A 27,209-nucleotide genomic window follows, 5' to 3' on the forward strand; every position below is an offset into this window, starting at 1 on the left:
TTCAGTTGCCTGGGTATCGATTGGGAGAATCTTTCAGCTGGAGATCAATATGAAAGAGACTCTCAAGTTGGTGCCGGTCAGTACGTGAATGATCAGTACGTTAGTCTGAATTGCTGAGCTGTATAATCTTTGTCTATCTATCATAATATTTTTGTTCTTTTAGCATGCTATCGAGAAATGATGAACAGGTTTACCTGTGTATCATAATCGAACATTTCAAATTTAAATAAACGACTCATTTTCATGAAAAGGATCACTGGAACTCACCAAGTTTACAATTTGGGCCAGATAGAATCCACAGTATTTTATTGGGTGATTAATAATTATATCCTATGACCAGGACTGCAAATGGACATTTGGTCAGCAGGGGCAAGTACGCATTTAATCGCCCCTTGTGATGTTGAAGATGTTGAAGGTCGGAATTTGAGCCTCCACTGCTCTGGCGGAACAAGATCCACCTGCTTTGCCCTAGTTACGGCCCTGACCGCTTTTACCAGACAATGAGCCCGGTGCGAAAATAATAGCGGGGTCACAGGTGTCTAAAAAATGTGGGGGTGGGGGGTGCATTAAGTTCTGATTTTATATATTCTGAAAGCAGAGAAATTGGCATCCAAAAAAATGCATGCATTATTACAACATATACAGGAATGCTGAAAAATAGCCTTACAAACAAATACAGACACAGATAAATGTATATTATGAAAAAAAAAGTTAATGAAAATTTCGAGATGAAGAAATTTTTAAATTGATGAAAAAATTAATTCCAGAATTAATAAAAATTCAGAATAAATGAAAGAAATGATTCCAGAAAATTCATTAAAATTCAGAATTTATTAAAGAAATAACTTCGAAATTAATTGAAGAAGCAATTTCACACAGAATTTATTGGAGAAACAATTTCATATGGATGGCACACTTGCTTGGACTAGGGTTCAGTTCCCGGCGGAGACTTTTCTTTCCAAGTTAACCTACTCTGAACACTCGTGAACTCCATGTGGCTGGATTCCAATACACAATTCATGATGACCCCTTCGCAGGGGGGGGGGGTGCCCTACAAGAGTGATATTGACTCTGCTACAGATTCTCTCCTCATTCCCCCCCCCACCCCCATATTTAGTGCCTGCGTGAGCAGAGACGCATTTACGGTTTTGCCGCCTGTGGACAACACGAATTTTTCCGCCCTTTTCCCACTCTAGTCTAATTTTCTTACACTCTTCTATTCTAGAATTCGCCACCGTGTGCTCGTCTACCTCTACCACCGTGAAGGTTGCCGTCAAGCCCAATTTTTGATCCGGTTGGAATATAGTTAACAAGATATTTTTCCTGACGAGCTTGAGGCGACCACCGATAGATGGCGAATTCACTTCTAATAAAACTCGTTGACGGCAATAAATTGCGACATGTCCGTACTTGATGTCAGATGAAGTAATATCGTCGGGTGATTTGAAATAACTATTCACGTCAAAGACACAAATTATGACTTATTGTATATGTCGTTGTAATGGAACGGTTGCAATAACACATGGTCGTTATAAGGATCGTGGACAACACTAGGATACATATACAGTTATAATTAATTTTTATTGCTACACTTTTCACAATGATATTGAAACACATAAGAATAAAAGTATTACACATCCCAAACTGCTCTGGGTTTCGGTCCTTATATTCCGTTTCTGTAATTTCGAAGTTCGGGTATATTACAGTAGCATTTCAGGCATTCGGGGTTCCGAATATTCGCCACTTGTGGAATTTCATCGTTCGCCACGATTGTTTTCACCAGCTTCTCCATCCGCTTCTTGTTTAGATTGTACTATAATTTCAAGAAAAATAATGCACTCGATTAACGCGCAACGTGTAATTAATAAATTAATGAGTAAGTATATAGCAAGCATTAGCTTAATTAAGCAAGACAGCTTCTAATTGAAGTGCAAATGAATATATTAGAGTTTACGAAGCATAGTGACAACTCGGTACTGTTTGTAAGCATGTGTCTATAACAAGCTCCTCCTCGTTCTAACCAGAAGAGATCATGGCCAGCCTCTCGGTCTCTATGAAGTGAAGCAGGTAGTCGATGAAGTTACCTGTTCCATGATGGAAAAAGTGCGTGTATGTGTTGTATACTATACAGGGTGTTCTGTTATTGGACCGACACACTCAGAGGGTTGTTAGTAGGCATCAAGAGGAACAATATTGCAATGGAACATGGTGTTGCAAACCGCGTTGAGAGGGTGAAAATCACGAAAAACGCATGCAGGCTATGAGTTCAGAGGAAGCGAAAGGTGGATGTCAGTTGATCGCTGAAAGCGTTCGTGGGTTCGCTCACCATATTTGACGTAAGAAACGTCGCGAAACGCATGCGTTGGGGTAGGATCACGCGCTGCGGACGACGTAAATTAGCGCTATGGCGGTAGTAAGCAAGTGTAGCAGTTGGTCGTCTGTTTCAATGAGTATCGTGATGGCTGACTACACGAACGAAGAATTCATGATATTCATCTGATTTACGGTCGAACAGATGGCAATGGGTGCTTAGCACAGTGGATGTACCAACAGCAATATCCGATGAGGCGTTGTCCGCACCTCATGTGCCTTATATACAGAGACACGTGGTTTAAGGGGAGCAGAGAAGAGCTACGCGTGCTCTTGTTGGCACACAAGAGGTTTGAGACGCAAAAAAAAGATTTGATTTCTTGAATATGTTCACGTCAGAGGAACGAAGGTGTCGGGGAGATAACATCAAAGTGTATGAAATTTTCAACGGTATGAGATGGGTAGGATGAGTGATGAGTTATTAATAAATCGCCAATCAAATGCTTTGATAAAGGGACAGCAGTACCGTTGAGTGAGAGACATTTCCAGGTTTTGGTATCTCAAGGAGTTTTTTTTTCTAATTAGGTTGTTAAATGGAATCAGTTACCTCGGGGGGTTGTGAATTCTAACACGATTGACACGTTCAAAAAGAAGTACGATAGACTGAGGATAAATCGAGAAGCCATCCATACTTAGATTAGACAAACACATGAACTTTTCATGGGCAGTACATTACACATTATTAATTATTAGTTATTTTCTTTGAGATAAATGATGTAATATTGGGTTCCTTTATTTTGGTTATATTTGGCATCCATATTTTTTATGGGTGGTTTTTTTTCGTTGAGCAATTTACCTGTTGTGGCCTTTGTATTTGAATACGCTACCTCTAAGTTTTGTATCTGTGTAGTGCTTATTATGCGTAGTGCCACCATCTGCTATCCATTTTTCTAACTATTAGTGGAGCGTAATGATTGAATAGCATAATTACATTTGTACCGTCTGTAGGTCTGTTACTTTCTGAGGCGAAACTTTTTTGAGGGATGATCGGCTCGCCTTCGAGACTCGAATTTGAGAACCACAATAAACCACTTTCAACCGACCAACATTGTGGCACCAGAAATAAAATTGAATATCTTGGAATTTGGAACCACTAAACACAGAGGTGAAATATGTAAATAAAATAATGCTTCTGTATGAGTACAGAATTATAAAATTAAGAACGTTGAGTGTAATTAATATCTAAAATGCGTCCAATATATATGATGGTATAACTGGCATTTGTGACATCTAATCCTTAGTTTAAGCCATAAGGTGAGCCATAGTTTAAGAATCCCTGTGCATTAGTGAATTTAAACGATCCATCTCAGAAGCCCCCGTGAATCAAGCCTGTGTTGCGACCCGTAGCTCAAGAGCCGCTGGCTGTTAGTGGATTCAAGCGACCAATCTCGGAAGGCTCTGCCACCCGAATATGGGTGCGATTCCTAGGTTGAGAACCTCTTGCGAGCCAATCTCCGCTGTTAAAAAGTCTCACCACAAAGAGCAACAGGACTACAACGGTACAACTATTCAGTCATTACACTTCACTCATAGTTAGAAAAAATGCATGGCAGATAGCAACAGTATAAAAAGCATTACACAGAAACAAATTTCGTGTTAGGTTCACGAACACACATTCCAGCAAGTGCGAATTCGTTAAAAGTTCTGCAGAGGAATATGGACGAGGTTCATGTATGGTTCAGTACTAGGTTAAGAACCTCTGAGAGATGCAGGTTACATCATAATGCCAGATAAGTTTTATACTGAAGGAGAATTTTAAAATTAACGAGAATGAAAAGGGTTTAAAATTTTTTATATGATTAATTCTCAATCAAAAAATGTGATTATAAAATTTTTAGTGATTCTTTGTGATGATCAAACTTGTTCATCAGAAATGCTTACAGAAAAAAAAAATCATAATAAAAATACGACGTCAGTTACCGGAATGTCTGTAACTGGCAGAATCACTTCAGGAACGAAGTCAATAGTGAGCTCTTGTTCGACCTTGTCCTGTATATTTTTGCGGAATTCTTCCGTGAACCGGTAACCCTCCCTCAATTTGACGAACAGCACGGCTCTCTGGTCACCTTTGTGGTTGTTCTGTCCAACGCAGATATAGTCCGAAAGCTCTTTCATATCATGGACTGACAGAAAAAAAAAAATTATTGTTATCATGAGAATTGTGAGGGTACAATAAACGAGAAAAACAATTACATAAGGATGCAGCTTTGATGCACCTACTTGCGAAGTATATGTCTGCAGATCCGAACCTTTCTCCGTTAACATTCAATGTTTCATCGCTGAAAATGAGAAAATGAGAGAAAATGAAATGCAGTAAAACCTCTCGATAACGGACATACATGGGACTAAAAATTTTGCTCGCCAACGGGAAGGCACGATACAGTGGAATCTCGTTTTCTCGACTTTCACATGTATACGACGTTTGACATCGATCGCAATATTCTGTTCCTATACATTTTAGTGGATGGAGCATCCATTGAGAAAGTAAATTCTCCCTTCGGGGAACCACCGTATTGCGAATCATATTCGCCGGACCGGGGTAAGTCACTCATACATATGTGTGTTTCCTCTCTCTCTCTCTGTCTCTATCTTTCTGTGTGTGTGTGTGTGTGTGAATGATAGAGAGAGAGTGACTAATTTCATTACATTTATCACTTTCGCCGGCGATAATGTACACTGAAGAGCCAAAAAAACTGGTTCACCTGCCTAATATCGTGTAGGGCCCCCGCGAGCCCGCAGAAATGCCGCAACACGACGTGACATGGACTCGACTAATGTCTGAAGTATTGCTGGAGGTAATTGACACCATGAATCCTGCAGGGCTGTCCATAAATCCGTAGGAGTAAGAGGGGGTGGAGATCTCTTCTGAACAGCACGTTGCAAGGCATCCCAGATATGTTCAATAATGTTCATGTCTGGGGATTTAGGTGCCCAGCGGAAGTGTCTAAAGTCAGAAGAGTGTTCCTGGAGCCACATTGTAGCAATTCTGGACGTGTGGGGTGTCGCATTGTCCTGCTGAAATTGTCCAAGTCCTTCGGAATGCACAATGGACATGAATGGGTGCAGGTGATCAGACAGGATGCTTACGTTCCTGTCAACTGTCAGAGTCGTTTCTAGACGTATCAGGGGTCCCATATCACGCTAACTGCACACGCCCCATACCATCACAGAGCCTCCACCAACTTGAACAGTCCCCCTGTTGACATGTAGGGTCCATGGATTCATGAGGTTGTCTCCATACCCGTACACGTCCATCAGCTCGAAGCAATTGGAACCGAGACTCGTTTTGATCAGACTGAAAATTCTCTAGTAGGTGTTGGTTCATCAAGCGATAATGCTGACGGCACGGTGCTCGGTAATGGCGGATATGATGGCTACGGATTCGATGTTGCTAGACGTAAACTATTCTAAACCATTATTTCTTAAAAACAGATTTTAATTTTTTATTTTCTGTTTTTAATATTGGTGCGTGGACACCTACTAGATATTCTCGTCTTTGCAAAGTAAGTGAAATTTTAAGGATTTTTTTACGACTTTCCAGACATCGTTGGCCATTACCGGGCTCACAAGGGTTACCACTCTAAGGGCGGTATTCACCGACATGGCATGGTTTAAACTAGAGTCACAATTTTTTGATAAGACATCGACACGGATTGGTTAAATTCAGATAGCCAATCTATGTTGATCTCTTGTTCAAAAATTGGGACTATAGATTGCACCATGTCGGTAAATACGGCCCTTAATGATGACGTACAGCACAACCAAAGAAAGCTTTTCTTCCGGGATTAACATTCAACAGAAAAGAGGGGAGCTAGAGTGTTTGAGGGAGTGAAAAGAAATTTTTTTTATAGGCATCGCCAAGAAGCGCGAGTGGTGATGAATAAGCAACTGTTGTCATTTCTAATAATTTTTTGCTGCATTAATAATTGCACTCCGTTAATTATTATTTTTGTTTTTTTTGTTTTTATGATTTCTGGGTGAGATGAGTTTACTTGAATTTTTTCATAATTTTTTAAGAGCGACACCTTGGGACCCTTTCTTTGTTAGTCCATAGAAGTAAGTTTATCTAAGATTTTTGACCAGGAGAACGCACCTTCTTCCGATGATGACAAACCCTTTTGTGTCGGGATCTCGCCAGGCCTCGTCGTTCTGAGACCATACACCTACAATATCAATAGAAAAAACATCCTGAGTTTCATATATATCAACAATAATATTTCTCAACTTCTTTACGGCGCGTGGATCTTGTTCCTAGAAACTAACATTACCTCTGAATGCCCTTTTAAAGGCTGCTATTAAAGTTCAGGTCTACCTGTGTAAGAAAATCTGAAAGTGCAGCGGAAACAACGAAAACGAACATGCAAAGTTATTTATTATTCGTGATAAATTTTTCGAACGAACCTTTGAACTTGGAGAAATAAGTTTCGTCAATTGTCTTCTTATCGGCCAAGTGGCCCACAGGAAATGAAGGAACAGGCTTTCCAATGATTATTTCGCCAATTTTACCGTACACATCGTTCCCTATGATGATACATTATGTAATTTGATATATACGATGATGCATATATTATTTGTTCAACATGTGAAAACAGTCACTTGCTCACTCTAGATCCGTACACCCAATGCATCTTCTTTAGTCTGGGATTACACCATAAAAATTTTAGAAAACTCATTTCATACAAAAATGTAACCAATAAGCGCATCGATTACATTCGAGTGAATGCAACCAATAAACTTATTGGCTGTTTTGCAAATTTTGTAAAATATTTGTTATCAAACTTCTATAGTGTAATCCAGGCCTTATATGGTGATGAAGAGTACGCAGGTTTTTTTTACTTGATCTAAATATCGAATAAAAACTCAAAAGCTTGAATTACACTATAAAAATTTTAGAGCAGTTTGTTTATAAAACTTGAAAAATGCTACCAATAAGCGAATCGGTAACATTTGAGCGAATGTAGTCAATAGGCTCATTGGCTGTTTTTTGAAAGAGATCTTCTATCAAACTTTTATAGTGTTATTTCGGCCTTAAAATTGAATGCTATGAAATTGTGAATGAATTGTTTGGATGTCGAAATTTTGGCATCTTGCGATTTTTCATTACATCAAAATATTTGTTCTGTAAATATAATCTGCAACTATCAACACATCATTCATCACCAAAAAGAAATTTATCTATGAAAAAAACAATAAATATGACATATAATACAAGATGTTTTGAAAAAAAAGAAAGTTTAATTTTTTTAAGCAATATTTTATAATATTAATTATAATAAATAATTTTATATGCGTCCTCATCGGCTACTGCTGGACGAGAAATTGAGAAAACATCGTTCTGTGAGTCATGTTGTCAGAGAAAGACGCAATTGGAAGTATTCGAAAATTATAATTTGTATTATAATTTGTATTATAATTTGTATTATAATTTGTATTATAATTTGTATTATAATTTTTGTATTTTGTATTATAATTTGTATTATAATTTTTGTATTTTGTATTATAATTTGTATTATAATTTTTGTATTATGTTATAAAAAGACAGTGAAAACCCTTTCATCGGTCACCCCTCTTTTAAGGACAAATAATCATTAAGTTCCATTTTAAAACTTTCAGTATGAAGTCATGTAAAAGACCTTTTATCAAACAAATTATAGTGTAATCCCGGCCTTTCAGAAGCTGAAGAAACCATTATAAACCCAGTTTTTTTTGCTTGCATGTCGCACAATTATCAAACAACAAACTAATCGTGACATTAATTACCTGATTCATATCATTCAAACGAAATTTCCATGTTCAAAAAAATGTACAGTTACACCGTAAAGAAACTGATCAATCTGAAACAATCTGCAGATCGCTGATGTGTTCGTGAACGTATTTGAATTCATTTCCCATTCCCGTCATCACAAATGATATTTGAGATCATAAATTATGAAAAATAAAGTATAAAAAAAAATAAACAAACTTATGAAGTATTGAAAATCATTAGAGAAAGTGCAGGTTCGGACCTTGTTCATCAAGACATCTCAAGTCCACTCCGAGTCCTGGTGCTTGCAATTCACCAGAATATACAGGGAGATTGAAGTCGAATCCTGTCATTGAACCAGCCAACTCTGTGCAACCTGTTGATTAACCAGCAAATGAACATTATACAGGGTACAGGGTTACTGAGCATTATACCTGTAAGTGCTAGTGCGGTCTAGAGATCTCATGATTCCATATTCCATTCAAAAAATTCTCAAAAAGAGTTCAAAAATTACCTTGTACCAGTTTTGAGAGTAAAAAGACAGTGTTTCACAAAATAAAATAAAAAATACCTCATAAGGCCAACGAAAGAAAATTAATAAATAAAGTTTCCAAGTGCAATTTGCTGAGATATTCGAATTCTTAAATCGGTGGAAAGTTAGTAAGGACAGCATAAAATCAGGGAAAGCAGCGTAGGTCGTTAGTTTTTGCTGTTCTCTTCTCCGATTTTGAATTCCTATATCTCAGCAAATATTGCACTTATAGAAACATGGGTATTTTTCCTGATGGCCTAACTTTCTAATTGGAAGTTAGAGGACAAGGAGGACCATATGAAAATTTAGATTTTTTTATTTTGGGATACACTGCATATTCTATCATAACTGGTACAGGGTAATCTTTGAACGCTTTTTGAACATTTTTAAATAGGGAATCATACGTCTACGACGAACGGCTGATGAGATAAAGGCCAAATTAGCACTTACAGGACACCCTCTATATCTTATAAATCATCAAAATAGTGCCGTAATTCTTGTGGTTTAAGTTCCTCCACATAAAATAAATGTTGAACGTAAATGAAACAGATCTCGGAAAAAAATTTAATCAAAACTTTGATTGAATTCCTGTATTCTTGTGTATGATAAGCGAACATTTGTCAGAAGAAATACAAATTGATTAGTTGATATTAGAATATTATACAATAATGTAATTTATTGAGCATCCATGTTCGATAGAGACAATTTCTAGGACATTGTGTTCTATTAAACGAGAATTAGTGTTACCACTTCATTTCTCAAAAAATTACTTCATTTCAAAACTGAGCCGACAGTCGAGACGTCGAACTTAGTCAGTGAAGGGCCTACCTGAGGCGTCCAAAGAGATTGAAGAAGAGGAACACGAAGGACGGCAACAAATTAAAGACCCATTGGCTGGCATAACAGATGAGATAGATGTCTATTCATGCGAGTGCAGGGCCCGCCTAGGGTCCTACAGTAAGGGCGAGAAGATGACAAGGAGAAAGGGTTGGGAGGGGGTGCCACAGAGAGCAAAGACCGGCATAACAGTCTGCTGCCAAGCCTGAAACAGAACCGAAAGCCTAGACGACTAATTTTGTGAGAGCTGGGCCCGTCTGGGGGTCCTCAACAAAGATGGAGAAGTGAATCATACAGAGGAGTCATGTTGTCCTAAAGAGACCAAAGACTGGCTGACGAAGAAGTTGGATGACAAGCCTGAAACTGAGCAGTCAGTCAAGAAGACTACTTCCTCCGAGAGTGCAGGGCCCAACAAGAGACTCTATACGAAGGAGAAGATCGTGAATAAGGACAACTGATGCCCGTAGACACCAAAGACCCGTTGGTCATACTTGGGCCAGCTAGCAAGGCTATACGAACAGAGCTCAGCAGAGCGAAAATATGTGTGTGCAAGTGCCCGCCTTTCTTTCTTTCTTTCTTTCACACCCAGGAAAACTCAGGTATATCGCCATGGGCAATTTACTACCAAATTACGATAGAAGTGTAAATGTGTGTGTACCTAACAGTCTGCCATCTATATTTCAGAAGTGAAGTATAATGATGAATATTTGTACCGTTTGTAGGCCTGTTGCTTTCTGTGGTGAGACTTTTTAACGGTGTTTTTGCAGGGCCCGCGTAGAGGACCGCAACGTAGACAGAGAGGAGAACCATGAGGATGCGCCAACAAAGGAAGACCCATTGGCTGACCAACCATACGGCCGGCAACCATACGGCTAGACATCAAGGGCTAAACCGAGCACTAGGACTCACTTGGGATCCCAAAATCCAAAGGTCCACTGGATACATTTTGTAAGGCACCGCGCCAATTAGGCAACTGCTCGTGACGCGGCTGAACTTTGAGGGCTGGGCCACACGATTCACCAAATTTCGCGAGGCAACTGTGTGTACTATGTGTTATTTGCATACTTTCTACATAATCGTTTTCTCGGCCCCGCCCAGCCCATATGTTTCGGTTTCCAGGACATCAGGAGGGGGGGGGGCTCAGAGAATTCGGGGGGGGACACACCCACACACCCACACACCCACACACCCACAACTCTATCGGTAGCAAATTGCCCATGGTGGGAGACCAGAGTTGTGATCGATTTGAATGATTTTGAAAACGTCAGCGCAGCGTCATATTGGCCAAGAAATACGGTACTGTATAGAAGGGAAGCTTCAAAACATATGTTTGTTAAATTAAGATTAATTCCAACCATATTGTCCAACCACGAATAGGTTTTCATGCGTCACTTTGCTCAAGTATTCGAAATTTTGCAGCTTCACCGGACTCGTTCCAATCGTTACCAATCGCAAGTGTTTCAGCTCGTTTCCTGGACCTGCAAATACGAGAAATAACAGTTATAATATCAACATGTCCAGTTTCATAGTTCATATATTTATAACTTCATCTGGCTGAATTGTGGGTGTGTGCACCCACGTGCATATAATTATGCAAATTATACGTTCACTCAATTTACTCTCGAATGTAAAATATTCGACATTTTTTTCGGCCTCCTTTAAAGACTGCTGTCTGTTATTACAGGCGTGGTTGTAAGATGTTTGTCTATCACTGTGAAGGTTGCCGTCACGGTCCCAGGTTCAAACCCAGGGGAGAATATCGAGAGATAAGATATTTTCCTATATATATTATATATAATGAGGTTGAGGCGACCACCGATGGATGGTTCCTTCGTTTTCAACCCATTGATGGCAGTATATTGCGATACGGCCAGATTTGGTGTTTGGCGAAGTATTCATGTGTCTTATCACTGTCAAATCTCGATAAGTCGAATATGTAGCGGCCGACAAAAGACTTGAGTTATCGGAAATTTCCATTTTCTTATAGAGAAAATAAAAGATGCACTAAAACAATAGCGCTAGTTACGAATATCATATCAGTAAAATATGCCAAAATACTCGAGATGAAGAAATTCGAAAAGATAAGTTATTCTTATTTTGATAATATTTAATTATACTAAATGATAAAATTAAAAAATAAACTAGACGTATTCACTGTATTATGGAAATGGACGCTTACGTATAAATGAAACGATTTATAAACATAGTTTGTACCAGAGATTATTTTCTATTCAAAAGTGCGCAGATTTTTGACTATATCTCTTTTGCCCTGCTTTCGTGAGGAAAATCATTTACTTTTTGCAAGTACACAAAGCAATCCGCTCATTGAATCTGCTAAATTCTATTGCTAAATGCTAACATCTATTGCTTAATGCTAATTTCTATTGGAAAATGCTAACTTCTATTGCTAAATGCTGAATTCTATTGCTAAATGCTGAATTCTATTGCTAAATGCTGAATTGTGTTGCTAAATGTTGAAAAAATTCCATCACTATATAAATGCTATTTTTAAAATTCTCTCATTCCCGAAAACTTCGACTTAAAGAAAGAAAACTTCGAATTAAGGGAAAGTTTCAACACTAAAATACGAAAAAAGTTCTGGTGCCGAGTAAGAACTTCGACTTAAACAGATATTCAAGTTATCAGAGATCGATTGACTCGAAAATTGACAGTACACGGTGTCTACGTTCAGTGGTGCGATGTTCTTTTCTTTGTTGTTGTTTTTTATTTCTATGCTTTTGTCATTCTTTGTTTTATTATTTTGTGTGCGTGTTCACACATGTCGAATAAAAAAAAGAATTGTAAATCACACAGGACCGGAACAAGAGGAGGGCCGAGAGGGGCAACTGCCGGGCGGAAATTTTAGGAGGGAACAAAGAACATCGTTATTAAATCATCGAATTTTAAAGTTGTGGGAGCTGCCAAATAATGTCAGCCCTGGGCGGCAAAAATCCTAGCTAGTGCCCTGGTAGGTTCATGAAAAAGAAACTATAGATGAACTTTATTTGAAATCGATCAACTCACTCTTGGTGATGCCTTCTTTGTTCATCCTATCCAAGATCGATGGAAGAAAATAAGTATAAGTCACTCTGTGGTCATTTATGAAGTCCCATACGTAAGTTTTAGACTTGAAATAGGGTGACCCTGCATAAAGCAACACCGTAGCACCGAGGGCCAAGTTGATCAGGTATGCGTTCCATATATTCCATCCGCACTGATCAAAAGAAATAGACATTCTGTGTAAGTGGATGAATGTTTTAGAATTTATTTTGAAAAAAAAAAAAATTAAATTTTCACTCGGTCTTACCGGTAATGGGCTCATTACTACATCATCTCTATTCATGTTGCACGTGAGTCTGTAATGTCTCAGGTTGTACAGCAAAACCTGAAAAATGAAAGAACTTGCTCTCAATCGATACAAGAGATTATGATGTCAATCAATTCAAGTTCAAAATACGTACATTGATATGTATTGAGATGTAAAACCAAATGATTCCGGGCATAATCTATTTATACTTACCCCTACGGAATGGTAAAGGCCTTTAGGTGTACCGGTTGTACCCGAAGTGAAACTTATGAAAAGAGGATGACTGAAGGGAAGTTGTTCGAATATAATGTCATCTACGGATCCATTTTGGTTTTTGCCATAATCTAGGAAATCTCCGATGAATACACTGTGGAAAAGTAAAAGTAAAATAAAAATATTTAGATATTGCATTAAAATATGGTTCTCTAGAATTATATACTACATGCTTGCGAAGGATGAATATCATTCTAATATATACAGGGTGATTACTTGAATCCCTTGGCCACAAATTACTGGTGAACCATTGGTTCTAGAGGCATAATTCCAATTAAAAAAGTATCCAAATAACGTGTAGACCTCAGATACGCAATTCGTATATTGCAAGATGTTGTCCAGTTATTAAAATAGGTCTCCCTGTCTCGTAATACAAATACAAGGCCACAACAGGCAAAATCCCGAACAAGGTCGCAGGAAAAAGAAGACAGCAAATATGGGTGCCATATATTTCTAAAATACAGCAACCCCAATTAAAAATGCAATTACAAACAATATATATACATGGTAAAATATATTACACAATACTGTTAAAGAATATTATGGTGGTCTTATTATAAGTATGGATAGCTTCTCGATTTACCCCAACATGTTTATCATATTTCTTTTTAAACGTGACAATTGTGTTAGAATTTACTACCCTGGGGCAGGGCCGACATTTCAACTTTTTCTGGGGGGGGGGGGGCAAAGCACATGTATTCAATGTATGTATATATATATTTGTATATATATATATATATATATATATATACCATTTTTAGTGTATTTTCAAAAGCCAGGGGGAGGGTATAATGATCATCCAGGTTAAAATAATAATAATAATAATTAAGAGGTTGTTGCCCTGCTTTTCCTGAGCTTAGCAAAAAAAAACTATATTTTTAAATGTCATTCTTTGAGATGTTAGAGTTCAAAAAATTACTAAAAATGAGAGGAAAAAACCGCATAAACTAATGGAAAAGCTCATTTGTGCTATTTCTTTTCTTTGCCTTCTTTTCAGCGATTTTTTTGAACTCGAATATCTCAGCAAATATTGCACTTGGGAACATGAAATTTTTTGGTAGTTGGCCTCAGAAAAAACCAGGCAACAACTCTCTCTCTCTTTCTTTATCTTTCTCTCTCTTTATCTTTCTCTCTCTCTCTCTTTCTCCCTCTTTTCTCTCTCCCTCTTTTCTCTCTTCCTCTTTTCCTCCCTCTTTTCTCTCTTCCTCTTTCTCTCTCTCTCTCCCTCTTTTCCTTTCTCTTTTTCTCTCTCTTTCTCTTTCTTCCTCTTTTTCTCTCTTCCTCTTTCTCTCTCTTTTCTCTATCTCTCTCTCCCTCTTTTACTTTCTCTCTTCCTCTCTCTCTCTCTCTCTCTCTCTCTCTCTCTTTTACTTTCTCTTTTCCTCTCTCTCTCTCTCTCTCTCTCTCTCTCTCTTTTACTTTCTCTTTTCCTCTCTCTCTCTCTCTCTCTCTCTCTCTCTCTCTTTTACTTTCTCTTTTCCTCTCTCTCTCTCTCTCTCTCTCTCTCTCTCTCCCTCTTTTACTTTCTCTTTTCCTCTCTCTCTCTCTCTCTCTCTCTCTTTTACTTTCTCTTTTTCTCTCTCTCTCTCTTTCTTCCTCTTTCTCTCTCTCTCTCCCTCTCTGCCTCTTTCTCTTTCTCTCTCACTCTAATTGCGTTTCAGTAGAGGATGAGACCAAATGAAAAGTTTTGTTTTTTTTTAAATTTAATAACCATACAACTTCTTATAATATGAAGGACGAATCTGAGCTCTATACGCTATTTAGATACTTTTTTCTAATTGGAATTAGGCCTGTAGGATCGGCATAGTTCGGTTCACCGGTAAATTGCAGCCAAGGGACTTCAATGTTCGCTCTGTATATACAGGGTGATTCCATACTTCCCCTTGCTACATTTTGCTGGCTAACCCAGTGATTCCCAACGTGGGCGTTAACGCCCCCCTGGGAGGCGATGGAATGTTCCAAGGGGGCGGTAGAAGCTACGGGTTTGACATAGGATCCTATGGGTTAGATTGCGTTGGGGGAGGGGCGATGGGAAAAAATAATTTCTGAAGAAGGGGGCGATGGGACAATAAAGGTTGGGAAACTATGGGATAACCGTTGATCCTAGAGGCATACTTCCAATTAGTGAAATGTATGCAAATAACGTTTAGAACTCCGATGCATGATACGTGTTGCAAGGGGTTGAATAGTTATTGAACTATAGAAATTAACTTTTTATATGGACACCTTGTGCTCAAAATCCTATTACAAAGTTGTTGCTCTGTTTTTCCTTCCTTATGACAACAACGACAACAGCAAAGAAACTCCACGTTTCTAAGTGGAATGCTCGCGAAGAGAGATATTTTAATTCAAAAATTGAATGAAGTTCGGAAAATAGTATAAACTAAACAGGCAATGTGATTCTTTCCCTCATTTATGCTGTTCTCCACCAAGTTTCCTGTTCTTCGAATTCAAATATCTGTGTGAATATTGAAGAAAACATTTAGAAACAATTTTTTTTCTTCACCTCAGAAGAGACGGGACAACAACAACTTTCTAATTGGATTTTTGAGCACACGGTATCTGTGTAAAAACATAATTTTTATATTTTAATACAACCCCTTGCAACATGAATGATGTGCACCTGAGTTCTGCACGTTATTTGGGTACTTTTTTCTAATTGCAAGTATGCCTCTAAGATAAACGATTCTCCAGTAAAATGTAGCAAGGGTAATAATTATGGAATATACTAATAATAATTATGAAATCATCGTGTAAATACAGTCGAGTCCCGTTTTAACGAATACCGTTATAGCGAAAATCTCGTTTTAACGAACACTTTTCTAATCCCCAGATAAGTTTGTATAGGAACAATGCAAAGACTAGAGATTACTTTATAACGAAATTTCGTTTTAACGAAGGGATTTTTTCGGTCTCTTGGAGTTCGTTATAACGGGATTTTACTGTATTGGGATGACTTTTCACTTACCTATTTTTGATGTGGCCAATATCATAAATCTCATGTTCTTCATCCGGTATTATGATCACTTTTTCGATAGTCTCAACATCTAAATTTTCAAACAAATGATTTTTATACAAATTATCAGCAGTGGAAATATTATCTCAATTTCGTGTCCAGACTTACTTGGAACCTCATGTTAGAAAATATGTCACAGAAACTTAATATGAGTATAATTGATCATGAGTATGAAATTCGTGTTTTTAATTTATTAATAAATTTCTAATTTTCAGATTAGTGATCACAATTTTATTTTATTTTTAGAAAAAAAAAAAAGGAATAATTCTAGTACATACTTTCAGAGATGTATGGTAGATCGTTCAACACGTTGAATTCTTTTTTGTCCTCGTAAAACTTATCGATAGCGAATAGGAACTTTGTTTTCATCAGTTTCAATATATTCGCTGCAGCCTATACAATGATGAGGTATGAGGATAATTAGTAGCCTAGGATTTTTATGAAGTGAAAACCGACAGAATATGATCCTAAAAAACTTAAAATATGCCCTAAAAAACTTAAAATATGCCCTAAAAAACTTAAAATATGCCCTAAAAAACTTAAAATATGCCCTAAAAACGGAATATCCCGTAAAAAACATGAAATATGCTCTAAAAAACTTAAAAAGACGCCGTAAAAACCTCAGGATATGCTTCAATAAATAGGTTGATCATAATTCCTCGACGAAATTACGGTAAACCGCCAATCACTGTCCAAAATGATGCCAAAGGCACAAAAATAAAATTGGAAATTGTTGCTAATATCGCCGAAAAATTGCCAATAATTTCTGAAAACGATGCCAAAGGTAAGTGAAATTGTCAACTATTGCCAGTATCGTCGAAAAATTGCCAAATGTGTGAAACTAAACCAGTGAACTGTAAAGAGGGAAATGCCATTCGTCATATCGTTCTGCTGAAATATGCAAAGTAATGCTTTAAAAAATATGCCTTAAATTCACAAAATAATGGAAAAACACCTGAAATGCTGAAATGCAAAAATTACTGAAAAAATCCTGAAAAACATCTTAAAATTACCGAAAATTATGAAAAAATGTTCTACCGCGTAAACAGAGTGAAATATGCAGTCATTGAAATGCGAACTGTAATAATTGGCATTTGGTTGGCTGAAGATCAGTTTTCTATTACTGTCACATAGTTTCTTTTTGAATTATTCGAGGGAGGATTTGCTTTTCTGGGCAATTTTTTTCTTCACAAATGAGTAGCAGATATGATTAACACCACGTTTCATATAAACACATGCCAAAATGCATTCATTTTAAAATTGACGCCCTGTAGCTCTTATTTCATTTTCTTAAAATTGTAAGAATTACGAATAGTAGTTCATTGTGTGTATTAATACAGGGTGGACAAAACGTCAGAAGAAACTTTAAACATTCATAAATACCGGAAAAATAGCCGAAATAAAAAATGGTTTGCAGGGTTAGCATCCACTAGATGAAGGGAATTTTTTTAAGACAGGAAACAAAATAACAAAAATAACCGATAGGTGGCGCTGACACGATTGTCAAAGATAAGATACGTAAATAACGCACAAGATGCTTCCAAATTGTTTATTACAGCAGTATGTGATGCCACAGGTGGATAACATATTGCAGGCGAGTCATAAATCCAGCAACGGCAGAGTGCAGCAGGTCCCCATACACGGTTCACAACGGTGAACTGATTGTGGATTAGGAGCGCAAGTTCTTATAACCGTCTCATTTGCATATTTCCACCGAAGTCACTCGTACCAGCACCATCTATCGGCTGTTTTGAGTTGTTTTTTTTCCTGTCAAAAAATTCCCGTGACCTAGCATTCTAACCCTGCAAACCATTTTTTATTCTGGTTTTATTTATCGGTTTTTATTCATTTTTAAAGTTTCTACGGACTTTTTGCCCACCCTGTATTTAAAAAAAAATTAGGTGAGTTTGTCAGAATTAATATATTCACCCGAGCTCCGTAAAATGGCAAAGGTCCTCCGAAAACTGCTCCAATGCTTGTTGCTGCAAGCATTACGTACACTGCTTCCAGCCTGTTGGACATGTAACCTGTATGTGATACATATTTAATAATTGAAACATTAATTTTTTGTGAGGGTTTAATGGTAATCGTTATTACTAAGTTCAAAAATTTCAGAGACTTATTTTATTACGGAAGAATGGGCACAGATAGAACCTGTTTGGCGTTTGCTTCGAAATAACTAACTTGTGCAATTATGCATTTTTGTCATTGTTCATACAAAGATGCAAATGCGGATTTTTTTTTTTTTGATTTTTTTTATTTGGGTCCTTCAGAAACAACTCCCCGTGTTCCACAGAGTATGCCACGAGGCTTACAAACGTAAGTAACAACAACAAACATATACGGTTCAAGAAACTCAAAATTTGCAATACAGCGTAATACAAAAGAAAGGAAAAATCAGATCAGTATGTACAATAACAATATACGAATGCACTTCAAAGCGCAATATTGCACCAGTGAATGCCATATGGTATCAATGCAATGAAAAAAAAAAAAAAAAAAAAAAAAAAAAAAAAATTTTTCAATACACACACATGAATAGAAAAATATGCGACCACACATAAGTATATATATATATCCGCACATACACATATATATACACACACCAATACATACATACAAAGATAGTGAGAAAAAAAAAATAAATAAATAAAAATAATAATAATAATAATAACAATAATAATAAAAATAATTAGTACTTAAATGGAAATTTTGATTAATTATTCAAGAATCGAAAACAGCACTTGCAAGGAAAATGAGAATGTACACATTGTATATACAAAAAATAAAATAGAAACCAATTATTTTTTCGCAAAGATATTTTGTACATATATTTTTAGAATGCGAAGGACTTCCTTTGATTTGACCAAATCGGACAATGCAGGCGGCCAAGAAATAGACAGTTTCTTAAGTTCTTTTCTGAAATGAACCCTCTCCTTCGTTAGATTTTTGCACGACAGAAGAAGATGCATAGGATCTTCTTCATTGGTTCCACATATACACAGCGAACTACTGGCAAGTTTCATTCTCGCGAGATAACTTTGAAAATTCCCATGCCCAGTAATAAATTGGGTCAGATGGAAATTTGTGGAGAAATGGTAACACTTCCTTCTCGCCGGAATCGAAGGGAAGAATTTCTTTACCGGCCTGGCATTTTTGGAACTGACATACTCTGTGTTCCACTGATGGATTGATTTGTGTCGATACACATATTTATAGTGAGATTTTGGGACTTTCACATTTTCTATGACATTAAGAAGTGTAGCAGACCGTGCGAGATCATCTGCCCTCTCATTCCCAATGATGCCACAGTGACTTCGAACATGTGTGAAATCGATTATATATTTTTTCTTTTTAAGATCATTTATAAGACATTGTGTCTCCACCACAAGTTTTTCTGTAGAATTTATATCTTGTAGACTTTGCAAAGAAGAGAGAGAATCTGAACATATCAGCGCGCTATTATTATCGTTTCCAACACAAAATGAAATCCACTTGGTGGCAAGATTCAAGCAGAGGAGCTCGGCTTGAAAAACAGAACAGTTATTTTCTAATCTGAATTGGCGAAACAGGAGCTCATTCTCTTGCTTATAAGCAACGTAAGCGAGACCCACTTTGCCATCAATTTTACTGCCATCAGTGTAACAGATGAGATCGTACTTAGGAAAAGACTCTTCATTGTAATTTACAAGTGCGATAGCAGCTCGTGTCGCTGGGTGCGGAAGAGATGAAAAAGGTACTATACCCGAAAGGGAATTGTCATCACAATTTCTTGAAAATATGTTCTTGGCCTCGTTATTGTAGAGGATAAGGATGTCAATAGGTGTTTGCCCAGAAATAGCAAATAGTGCCTCGTAGCTAACTGAACGATATCCTCTAACAATTCTCAAAAGAAATCTCCGCTGAACTTTCAGAATATTCTTACGATTTATTTTCTTTTTCAGGGAATCACCCCAAACTCTGGAAGCATATGTAAAAATAGGAACGATGGCCTGATTGTATATTAAACACAAGACATCAGATTTCAATCCAAATGTATTCTGAGATACTCTCAAAAGGCCATTCAAAACACTTTCACATTTCCTAGAGAGGTATGTGATGTGTTTTTTCCACTGGAATTTTTTGTCGACAATGATTCCTAGATATTTCATTTCTTCAACTTCTTCAACTGCCACGCCATCCAGAGTTACATTGACTCCACCTCCATCCGGACATTTTTTATGCACCATCATAACTTTACTTTTTTCAGGATTGAATTCCATCTTGTAAGATTTGGCCCAAGAAGTAACCAGATCGAGAATTACCTGAGACGTTCCGCAAGCATCAGTAAACTTCTTCCGTTGAACAATCAAAAGCAGATCATCAGCAAAAGCAATCTTTGAGCAGTATTCGTGATTTGAAAGAACACGCAGGAGGTCATTTATTATTAGGTTCCACAGAAGGGGTCCAGATACCGATCCCTGCGGACATCCTTTTTCCGGGTAAAAGACTCGAGAAGCATTGCCTAGAGAAATTTCTGCTGAACGATTTTTCAAGAAACTTTTGACCAGCAAGTAAATGTTCTTTGGAGTTCCACCTTTCCTAAGCAGGTGCAAGATCCCAGGCCACCAAGCGTTATCAAAAGCTCCCTTGAAGTCTAAGAAACATAAAATTGTATACATCTTTTTCATCTTTCCCTTCTTTACGACATCACACAAACGCGCAGCGGCGTCCTCCGTTGAGCGCTGAGGAGTGAATCCAAACTGGTCATCACTCAGTTGACCCGTCTTCGAGAAATGCCATCTCAGACGCACAGTGAATAATTTCTCCAGGCATTTGCCCAGGCAAGACAAAAGACTGATGCATCTGATATTATTGATTTCAGTTTTAGATGTTCTGTTTTTCGGTATAGGTACTACCCTTGCTCTTTTCCACGACAGAGGAAATACGCCGAGTTGTAAGCATTTGTTGAATAAGAGATGCAATAGCGTCGGGAAAGATTGGTGGAAATGCTTAATAATGTCATTGTCAATTCCATCAGGACCCGGAGACTTCCCCAGTTTCAATTTCTTAACAACACCGTTCACCTCATCAAGCGTAAAAGGCACATCATCAGCTGTTTCGAATGGAAGTGCAGCATCGGACCGGATGGCTCTGTGAGTATCATCATCGTCATTTCTCTCGTCTGGAGGAAAAGACTTATCAATGATTGCGCTGATGGACTGTCCATACGTTGCCGTGAAGACTCCCGGAGAAATTTCAATACCAGATATTTCAACGGTCCTCGAAAAGTTGTTTTTGACTGATTTGTAAATTTTACTCCAAACATTATGAGTGTCAATATCAGAAAGAAATCTCTTCCAGGAGGTTAGTTTTGCTTCCTTTAATTTGAGGTTATAAATATATCTGGTTTCAAGGTATTTTCTCTTGTAGATATCTTTAATAAGCAGAGATTTCTCTCTTTGGAATCTTCGTCTAATGGCATTAAGCTGCTTTCTCAGGCAAGAAATTTCAGCTGTCCACCAAGGAACAATGTGTTCTCTTATTCTCTTAAACGGGATAGAATCATTTGCTGCACTGATGATTAAGTCTTGTAGTCTCTCGACTAGAACCTCCAACAGTTCAGGATCAGAACATTCTTGTAGACTTCGAACGAAATCCTTTTCAAAATGTGAACAAAAGGTTTTGAAACGGCTCCACTTTGCTCTCCTGGTGTCAAAGAGTTTCGTCATCAAAGGAGGTAGCGGATTTCTTCTATTTGAGAGAAGTATTTTAAAAGCAATCATTCTGTGATCAGACATTGAATCAATATCTGGAATGTTCCAATTTATGATTTGTCTAAGAATTTCTTGACCGACAACAGTGACATCGATGTAACTGCTTCCTTGATTACCAACAAAAGTTGGGCCAAAGTCCTCATTTACAACAACAAGATGCCATGTGCAAAAGAAGTTTGTGAGTTTGAGTCCTCGAGAATCAGTATTAGAGCTATGCCACAGATCTGATTTACTGTTGGCATCCATCCCCCAAATAAGTCGAGAAACATTTATGTTCGAGAGAGTTGAAGAGAGTTTACCGAGATCCGAATCAATGTTTTTAGCTGGTTCAAAATAATAAGAAAGAAGAGAGAAATCTATGCCTTCAACTGAAATATGTACAGTAACCATGTTGAAGTCAGTGTTACGAACATCCAGAAAAGAAAATATTTTCTTTCTTTTCAAATGCGGATTGCAAGCATTTTTTTATTGTCGCACCCTCCAGTGCCTTCGTCGCTGCACTTGACTTCGGAAGCTGAGAATCGTTGGCCCTTAAGCAAATTCTTTATCCGAGGAAGAAAGAAAGTCACACGGGGCAAGATCGGAAGAATAAGCTGGTTGTTGTGCTCCAACACGATAATACATCGGTTCATATGTCACTGCGGGTGTCAGACTATGTATAAATGGGCCTATATCACATTCCGATACTTCAACAACCAGCTTATTCCTTCGATCTTGCCCATGTAACTTTTTTCCGCCTCGGATAACGATTCTCAGGTTTCGAAGCAGTGCAACAAGCATCGACGAAGGCACTGTAGGCACGACAAAAAAAAATGCTTGTAATCCGCATTTACATCTTTGTACGAACAATGGAAGAAAATGCGTAATTGCACAGGTTAGTTATTTCGAAGCAAACACCAAATAAATAGGTTCTATCTGTGCGCATTCTACCGTAATAAAATAAGTCTCGGAACATTTTCAACGTAGTAATATAACAGTTGGCATCAGCATTCGAGAACATCAAGAACAAATCAGATCACACTCTGAATATTATACATTGCATTAGAAAAAGTTCATGTTATACATTATCGATTCATGTTATTTCGTATGTTGAGATTGAAATTGAATAATTATTTCCGAACTTACATCCGATATTATCTCCAACTTTGATACCACTGTTTCTCATCGCAGCTGCATACAGTTTCACTTTCTCGAACAATTCCGCAAAAGTCACTTGCTCTTCTTTGCCTTGCTCGTCTAGATAGATATACAGACACACACGCACACACACACGCACACACACACATATATATATATAGATATATTTTAGATAAATATAATTCCAATCACTTCAGTCTTTTATTTTACAAAGCTGAAAATTCAGTTTTGTTCACAAAAGTGTGAATTTGACTCTTTAACTAAAGGAATGACAGCAGTTTCTTTCTCAGAAGGACGTCCATTAGCGTTACAACTTAATCTCTCACCGCCTTAATTACAATATATCCTCCACCTTAATTACAATATATCCCCCACCTTAATTACAATATATCCTCCACCTTAATTACAATATATCCTCCACCTTAATTACAATATATCCTCCACCTTATTGGCGATAAATCATCCACCTTGATTGCAATAAATCCTCCACCAGAATTGCAATAAATCCTCCACCAGAATTGCAATAAATCCTTCACCAGAATTACAATAAATCCTCCACCAGAATTACAATAAATCCTTCACCAGAATTACAATAAATCCTCCACCAGAATTACAATAAATTCTCATTCTTAATTGCGATAAATCATCCACCTTAATTGCAATAAATCATCTGCTTTAATTGATAAGTCATCCATCTCTTAATTGCAATAAATCATCCACTGTGAGTCCTTAATAATAAATCCTTAATTGTGATGAATCACTATTTTTCGATTATGCGGTTAATTTAAGATTACGGACTCACCAGCATATATAAGCGCGACGTGATCGTCTCGATATCTAAGCATGTTTTCTGCGAAATTCAACTTGGATCCCTTGAACCATTCATCTTCTATGAAGTTTGATCCTTCCTCTAATACCTATCACAAATAAAATAAATTTGAAATTGTTGCGGCAAAAAAATGCAAATATGTCTCATTCGACAAAAAGGAATAAGTATTCCTATTTGGCAACTATATATTTTTATGGGGAATATGTATAAGCCTATATAATTTTACGAAGTTTTTTAGTTTAGTATTATGTTTCTTGCATCTGGGGTTACTACAGTCAAATCCTGTTTTAACGAATACCGTTAGATTGAAAATCTCGTTTCAACGAAAGCTTATCTATAATCCCCCAGATAAGTTCGCATAAGAACACTGGAATTTCTTAACGAAATTTCGTTATAAAGAAGTGACTTCTCCGGTTTCTTGGAATTTGTTATAACGGGACTGTATATGAGCATATAGATATCAATGAAATTCACATTTTTCTTAATAAACGTTTCATTTTCTTCTCCATTTCAGTCACATCGTTCGGTAATTGACCTGTTATGGTTTTTGCGATTTTATTTTCATTATACAAAATATTTGGGTAAGGGTTGTCTCAGCGCTTATAAAATAAAAATTACGTTATAAATGAATATATTCATCAACATCAATCTCAAATAATATAAAAGTACATTATTTAGCATACAAACCGTTTCGTAAGGACAGGAGCAAATGATATCAAAGTGGTCCCAGATTTCAGCCCAAAACTGTTTATGATTATCGACCGACCATTTATGGAGGCTCCAGAAGGAATCTATTAATAAAATGTCAGTAAAAATTATTAGCATAATAATATTTTTTTACTGTGATAACCGTATTATATTAATAACTTATTATTAACATGATATTGTAAATTATTCGAAAATTAATAGTTTCCTTGAATGTTTTCGTGAGAAGGTTTCACACAACGTGAAAATTCATTAAGGCAACTGCCTGCTTTGAAATGACTAATTTCACAGAAATTTCATTTAAAAAAGCGCAGTTATTGTAGAGTCCAAAACTGTATCAGTTTCACGCTTGCAATATCAAGAAACAAAGTTATTGCGAATTAATTAAAACAAATTTATATACAATGTGATTATAAAAAAACTATCCCGACATATGGGCCCCTAACTATCTTACCATTCACAGAAACTGAATGAAATTTTGATGTATGCGCTCAAGAATGATATGGAAAACAACAGTGTCACTCTAACAGTTACGGTTACAGTGAGAAAATTTAGAAAATATCAAATGGCAACACCAAGTTTTTTGTATTGGAATGCGATCTCCGTTGTGAAAAACACTAAATAGCGTTGGAATGGCACGTGTAGCACGAAAATCACCGGCGGTAGATAGGCTAAAAGTGAGGACAACCAATAAGGACAGAGAAGCAGCATAAAATAAAGCATTTTATTGTGTTTCACAAATTTTCCACATGACCTTGTGGAGGACTAATCAGGCTGGGATCTCAGCCGAAGAAACGGTGTGACGAATGAAACGAACATTAATGCTCTGGTGCACGGCAAAGTTCTTTTTCCTTGCCTAGCTCCGGGGATTTTCGTGCTACAGGTGCCATTCCAACGCTATTTAGTGTTTTTCAGTATGGAGATCGCATTCCAATACAAAAAACTTGGTGTTGCCATTTGATATTTTCGAAATTTTCTCACTGTAACTGTAACTGTTAGAGTGACACTGTTGTTTTCCATATCATTCTTGAGCACATACCTCAAAATACCTTATGCCAAAATTTCATACAGTTTCTGTGAGTGGTATGATAGTTAGGGGCCCATATGTCGGGATAGTTTTTTTATAATCACCCCGTATATAATGCTCTTCTGAAAATTATACATTTGAATTTATTTTCTGAATATTTGTGTTTTTTGCTTTTTTTTCACTTTACGAAAAGATTTCTGAAGCATTTTCCAAGAGATATCTCTTAAACAGCTGCGGTTATACTATGATTGCTTTTTACCTCACTGATTTTTTTTTAAATTGATGTGCAGAAAAGATTATTAACTGAAAACTAAGCGATATGTTTGGAAACTTGTTATTTGCATAATTTTAGATTCAGAATATCAAGTATTATATTCGTTGTAACATAAACAATCGTTTCTGAAATTTCCACTGTATTCTAAAACTTCTAGTTCATTGCGCAGAACAATGTCATAGCAATAATCAGTGTGATCAAGTGTAATCATGTTGATATAAGCAGTGGTTTTCAAACATCTAGCAGAGCTACTGAATATAGGGTAGAGTAGTAGTTTTACATATAAAATTATCAATATTTTTTTTTAAAAATATTCATGAAATAACCTTTATTTTCTTAATTTTATACCCTATCCAAACCAAAACCGCATTCTTTTCATCCAAAATGACCTTTTTATTTAAAAAAAGTATCCCCGAAGCCAGGCAGTAGCCTTAAAAAATCAAATTTAAGTAGAGAGATTTTTTTTTCAAATTCATTGCTATATATATATCATGAAATAGTAAATAACTTGAAAATATAAAAGAATAATGAAATAATAAAGCATCTTACTAAGAATGTGTTTTGAAATGGAGAAACATACTGAAACTTACCAAGTTCAATGCCGTATTTTTTACTGATTTTAGTTTTGAATTTTTCCAAAGCCGTTCCTGGAACTTTCTTGTTCCAAACGCATTTTTTGCCTTTTGCTATGATGTCAGCAAATGTTTTCTTAGGACCTGTGAAATGCAATAACAAGTTTTTTGCAAACAAATATTAGATTTTTTTTTTTCTAAAACTAATTGACTTTATGTAAATGAGTAACGCATGAACTTACCTTTACTCGAGTTTACTGTCCGTTCGCATCCGTTAAAATTAGGATATTTATTCTCTTTGATGTCCGACATTTTTGTTTATTTTACTACGTAATTTTCACAGTATATTGTATTAAGATAGCTTCCAGAATTCATGGGATCTCCCGACATACAATACGGAAACAATAATTCTGAAGGATAACTGTATGGTACACGAACAACCTGTCATGTGATATCGAATGTAAACTATCTCTTTCTATTTGGTATTGACCTAGTCAAGTTCAATGGCGGAGATATGAGAGATAACGTTTTTTTGGTATCACCATTTATTACCTTTTTACTTCCTGTTATGATTGTAGAGAGAATTTAGAAGAAGTTTTTCTCAGGAAACACAGTAAATAAACGGAAAACATCGATTTTTTCTTTCTTTTTTTTTGGAAATCTGCAATATCTGACTTGCACCATCAGCATTATAATTCATTTTCAGCTGTGATAATTCAAAAACACGTAAGAAATTAAGTCATATTCCTTTTCTTTACAACCGCTCACCGATTAATTTTGAAATTTATGGGTACAAAATACTGTATTAAATTCATTTCTAAAATTGATGAG

The 27,209-nt window shown here is 36.7% G+C and overlaps 1 protein-coding gene across 1 annotated transcript; it reads right to left on the reverse strand.

Annotated features, from left to right (window-relative positions):
* Positions 1-814: 814 nt before the first annotated feature.
* LOC149070501 (acetoacetyl-CoA synthetase-like) lies at positions 815-26,963 on the reverse strand. The gene is made up of 18 exons (XM_089248980.1): positions 26,621-26,963; positions 26,397-26,522; positions 24,488-24,591; positions 23,774-23,888; positions 22,960-23,070; positions 18,008-18,105; positions 16,357-16,471; positions 16,031-16,109; positions 13,003-13,156; positions 12,790-12,867; positions 12,507-12,696; positions 10,838-10,960; positions 8,376-8,489; positions 6,772-6,891; positions 6,464-6,533; positions 4,591-4,649; positions 4,291-4,493; positions 815-1,813 (listed from the first exon to the last, which is right to left on the reverse strand). The coding sequence occupies exons 1-18, from the start codon at positions 26,688-26,690 to the stop codon at positions 1,664-1,666; spliced, it is 2,079 nt and encodes a 692-aa protein (XP_089105106.1). The 5' UTR covers positions 26,691-26,963; the 3' UTR covers positions 815-1,663.
* Between the last annotated feature and the right edge of the window lie 246 nt (positions 26,964-27,209).

Source organism: Pholcus phalangioides, unplaced genomic scaffold, assembly GCF_987345545.1.
Source record: "Pholcus phalangioides strain wild (caught in Gottingen) unplaced genomic scaffold, Ppha-v1.0 ptg000021l_1, whole genome shotgun sequence".
In the NCBI taxonomy this organism is placed as follows: Eukaryota; Metazoa; Arthropoda; class Arachnida; order Araneae; family Pholcidae; genus Pholcus; species Pholcus phalangioides.